General features: G+C 39.8%; 1 protein-coding gene across 1 annotated transcript in view; it reads left to right on the top strand.

The window, feature by feature from the left end:
• Window positions 1-2429: 2429 nt before the first annotated feature.
• ufm1 (ubiquitin-fold modifier 1) overlaps window positions 2430-5330 on the top strand; it is a 10837-nt gene continuing 7936 nt past the window's right edge. The window contains exons 1-2 of the mRNA XM_023416630.1: window positions 2430-2506; window positions 2610-2666. Coding sequence (XP_023272398.1) covers window positions 2505-2506; window positions 2610-2666 — 59 coding nt within the window. The 5' untranslated portion in view covers window positions 2430-2504. The remainder of the gene's footprint in view (window positions 2507-2609; window positions 2667-5330) is intronic.

The raw sequence follows: 5330 nt of genomic DNA on the forward strand, positions 1-5330 counted from the left end.
GTCCTCTCCTTAAAACAAATATCCACAATATTCCTTTTTAAACACAGTATATGTGAGTCAAAACGTAAAAGTGGACAGTAATAAAACATCACAGAACAAATTTGCCTTTGTGGGTCTAACTGATCAGACTATAGCTGATGAGACTGTCTGATTATACGACTGAACAAAAACATAATCCGCACCAGCAGAATCTGTCTGATTAGATCTAATCAGACTTGAGGAGGTATCTAAACCGACCACACTGCTCTCCTCTGAACCTCCTGTGGCACGCAGAAATCGTTCATGCGCATCCATCAGCATCTACTCAGATGTGTAATCGTTCAAACTCTGAATAAATCTGAGCAAGTCCCTGGCCTGGTTCGTGCTTCCTGTTTGGTTTGATGAGAACAGTGAACAGCTTGATGTGGCTGACCTTGATGTTCAGGATTTTCACACTTTGATGAAAATGGTGCCTCTCAATATGACCGCGCTGAGACGGCGAAATACTGAAATGCTGCCCACTGTGGCCAGACAATCCAGCCATAATTACATAATCTGACACACCCACCGCTTTTAGTTCAGCATTAACTAGGCTCAGATACTTGTTTCAGTATCCTTGTTGGGCTTGTTGCACACACACACACACACACACATACACACACACACACACACACACACACACAGACACACACACACAGACACACAGACATGCCAGGTTTTTCAACTGCTGCTGCATTCACTTCTGTATGAACTAATCGTAGTAAACATTATGCATGTTTCTGTACATGTTTGTCAAAGTTACATTAATGTTATGCAGCTGAAAGCACAGTCTTTATAAGTCCCAGTGTATTCCTGTGCTGCTGACATGCAAAGTCTGACATGACTGAGATCTGGCTGATTGTCAGAAAAGCAAACATTGAGGACAAACAGTATTTAAACAAGGACGCTTTGGGGAAATATGCTAAGTTCATAATCAAAGTACAAAGTAAGTCAGTTAAAATGTCTGAGTAAACGTGATACATTTTAAAAGGGGTGGGGTAAAACATGCTATATGGTGATAATAATAATAATAATAATAATAACATATGATAAATCTATTTAATCAAAGAGCATCTTGAGGCTGCCAGGTGTATCACTTCAGAGATGAGGACAGCACCTAAATCAACCGGTTAATTCCAGTCAGGCACTTTGCAGTTTGTGCACACAACTGATAATTAGCCAACTAATATACACTCAGTTCGGCAATTTATTAGGATCATCCAGCTAAAACCGATGTAGTCTAATAAAAACAGTCCTGCAATAAATCCTCCTTACCTCCGGTACCAGGCAGTTGATTTCCTCGTGCAAACAGGATGTAGAAGCCTGTTGGACGTTTCTGAGTTTTCTTACAGCAGACTGTACTCGGGGCCAGGCATGGGCTCATTGCGGCCTTACTGTGTTTTGTCGTCCCTATATAAAGCGACTTTGGCGCGCATGCGGCCCAATACCCGCCTGTGCGCAGTCCATAAACGCAGGTCTCTGTGCGCTTGCTCCGGTTCTTCCCTGCACGCCCCGTTTCCTGTTCACCTGATTTCCAGAAACGGGCACAGGTAAGTTCCTGGGTTTGTTTGTTCCGCACTTTACTTTTTTATTCTGATATTGAAATTATCCTGGAAAAGACTCGGCCGAGTCTCGGCCCAGAGATCCGGCTGAAGTGCGATCAGACTCCAACAAACCAACACCAGGCCTTAAGTCCACAACATGTGCCGGGCTCGGCCCAATGCTGTTCTGGTGTTGGGCCTGAATGGCTTAATTTCGTATTTTTTCCATGCCAGCCCTTCCTTTAGATGCAGGATGGAATCAGATCTAAACATTAAATCTGTGAACTCTACTCCATCATAGTGTAAATAGGTTTCAAGATTAGTAATGCTGTTAATGCCAATTTCAACCTATGTGAATTCAAAATAGTGACATCAGACAAATTTTGCCTCCTTTTATGTGGCAGTGGTGCAAATTAGTCAGATTGTCAAAATTGGTTGTGTGTTCAGAATCATTGAGACAGAACAATTAGATTCAAAATGTGATGCACGCTCGGGCTGATTTCTTTTCCTGGGCAACTTTCATGTTTTCCCCAAATGATGTACACAAATCTCTGCAAGCAGATGTTTACACGCCCGTGTACTGACAGTTGTTCTGCACACTGTGAGAAGGGAAGACTCCCATTTATCCATCTCCACTGATTTGTATACAGCGCAAGAAAAATTTGAGTGCGCCTTACTGTAGTTATTTACGGTAAATGTTAGTCGTTTAGCATGAATGCCTGTCAATTATTAGGACAAATTTTACCTTCAATTTTTATGGTATTACCCAATTTCGATGGTCAGAAAATCAGCATTTTGAAAAAATACTAACATGCCCCTAAGAACAGTAAACACGCATAAATATGTGTTAAAAACTACTACCAGGTCGATGACGTGTGTATGTGCGGGTCCTTCGGACTTCCGGGTGGTGTATAAACAGGTTGCTAGCCGAGTCGCCTTGTAAAGATGTGAGTTTTACTCCTGTTTTGTGCGAAATTTAGCCGAAGACGATTTCATGGGAATTAGCCAGTATGAAGGCGCTAATCTCTCTCATTTCATTTTCTTCATTAGGTCTAAAGTAACGTTTAAAATCACCCTGACGTCGGACCCCCGGCTGCCATACAAAGTGTGAGTACATTGACAGCTCAGCACTGACAGCTTTACATCTCTGTACACTTCAGTTTTTTTTTAAAATCCGTTATTTAACACTGGTGACAGTCACCGCAAATTCTGATATTTTTTACTGTTATTTTTTAACCTGTGCTGATGTGTTTGACCAGCGCTACATAATCTGTGGTCAATGAGACAACATCTGTTAGTGTAAAGCTGTGATTCACATGCTGCCACCAGCTAACACTGCTGTTAACTTCCCGTTTTATTTTTCTGAACATGGTATTAGTATGGCCGACAGTAGCTTACAGCATGTTGAGGGTTCTGTTATGCATTAAATGCATCTTACAGGGTGTCAACAATAAAAATAATGTTACTTAGTCTGTGACAACTTTGAGTCATGTGACATAACTACTGTCATAACAATACATAATATGAATTTACATCTCTAAAATATGATAATTATACATTTTATTTATATAACAATTTACTAAACAACTGTTACAAAGGCAATGGAAGCTAAATAAATGAAGCACAAGTGAAACCAGTGTAATAATATTTAAAACAGAGCAGTGCAAAAAAGATCAAGATCAAATAGAATGGTGAAAAATTAAAAAGGTAGAATAAAGTGATTAAAAACATATATGTATATACATAAATGTGTATAGATACACTGAGCACTTAATTAGGAACACCCTACTAATATTGGTCAGGGCCTCTCCTCGTTCTCAATATACCCGGTGTTCTTTGTGGCATGGACTCTACCATATGTTGGAAACTTTCCTTTGAGATTCTGCTCCATGTTGACATGATTGCCTCACGTAATTTCTGCAGATTTATCAGCTGCACATTCATGCTGCCAATTTCCTGTTCTACCTCATCGCAAAGGTTTTGTACTGGATTCAGATCTGGTCAAAAATCAGATTGAGACAACTTTTGCTCTGTGATATAGTGCATCATCATGCAGGAAGGAGCTATTAGAAGATGGTAAAAATGTGGCTATGGACATGGTCAGCAACAATACCCAGATAGGCTGTGGTAGCTCAAAGTGTGCCAAGAAAACATTCCCCACACCGTTACACCACCAGCAGATTCCAGAGTTTGGAGCCCGGTCATGTCTGGTCACAAAATTGGATCTGGAAACAGGAAGAAGTAACGGACATAGATCTAACTGAGAGAGAACTATGGGTAGTTCTCCTTTGATCAAAACAGAGATGACCGACAGAAATAGTCACAGGCTTGGCTGGTGGACCTCGTAAAATTCTTTCCTGGCGAATGTAAGAAGGAAAGTTATTGCTGTGACATTCATTCGGCGCCATCACACTGGTGTTCAAAACACAGACAGTAATAAAATTAGTGGAGGGTCATACTCTGTGTATAAAACCCATAATTTCTAGGTGTGCCACTGTGTGCGCACCATAATCCATGTCTGCTGTGTTTTGTCACACTCAAGCACAGGCATGTTTACAGGCGTATAAAAATACTTTGTTTGGAATAATAAATTGTTTCTGATATAATTTCTCCACAAAATACTTTAATTACCCCATTAAAAAAAAAATCTTAAAATTGCATTTACACTTTCTCACTTGTAAAACAAAACCATTATCTGTGAATATGCAAATATGGCTCATTTCAAAAGTTTAACTGCTGAATGGAAGATGACACGTACTTCACTCTTGAAGTCATGTCTCAATGTATATGCTTCCTGATCACACGTGTAAATGACGTAAAACATCAGACAATCTAGGTGTGAACTGGCAGCATGATCAGAAGGACGTCTTGATCTCAATCTTGAGGAGCCAATGTACAATTCAATACAAAACACTATAGAAGAGTTTGATTTTTCCAGATTATTCTCCAGATGATGCACATAGCAGACCACATGATATCAATAAACAAGGATACGAAGTTAAAAAATTCAGTGAAATTTACATGTTGCTTTGGATCCCTTTCATTTCTATATTTGTCCTGTTCATGATAATACAGTGCTGGAATGAGTCACATTGCTGCAGAAACCAGCATATCTACAAAATGTCAACAAGATACTGATAAGAGTGATGAAAATCAGACACCAATATGTTTATTAAACTTTTTTCCCACAGTAATTTTGCCTCTTGGTGCATTTTAAATTTCCCAAAAGAGCTTCACTGAATTGAATTTGGATTTGTCTGAGCGCTAATGAATAGTTTCAAAATAATGAGGCCATTCAGACTGTTCAAATACTCTAACCAGAAACTCCACAGGGTGTCAATTCTCTAAGAGCGTTAGACAAGGCCTCACTGCAGCTGTTATGTCTTAGTATGAACAGAGGGATGATAAAGGCAGTAAATGAGGCATAATATTAATTCTGGCAGAGACTTAACCTGAGGACACCGTCAGTCTTTTCAGCTTATTTTTGATAATCAGTATTCACATTCGAACAGGTTACCACTCACTCTCAGTTAAGACAGTATGGTGGTGTTTGTAGTCTGACAAGCTTCCACTGTCTCACTGACAATGCTGAGGCTCCTCTCTCGGCTTCTTGCTGCTGCACTGATGGTGTCGATTGATTTTGCCCTCCACCCCCTCAGCACCCGCTCTATTACTTTACTTGGTGATTGCATCTCTGGCCTTGAGATTTTTTTTTTTTTTTATCTCACATCTCAGCAAAATATTTGTGTTGGTTTTTGTTTTTTATACTCC

This window comes from Seriola lalandi, unplaced genomic scaffold, assembly GCF_002814215.2.
Source record: "Seriola lalandi dorsalis isolate HSWRI2012SDOR001 ecotype SW California unplaced genomic scaffold, Sedor1 jcf7180002054567, whole genome shotgun sequence".
Taxonomy (NCBI): domain Eukaryota; kingdom Metazoa; phylum Chordata; class Actinopteri; order Carangiformes; family Carangidae; genus Seriola; species Seriola lalandi.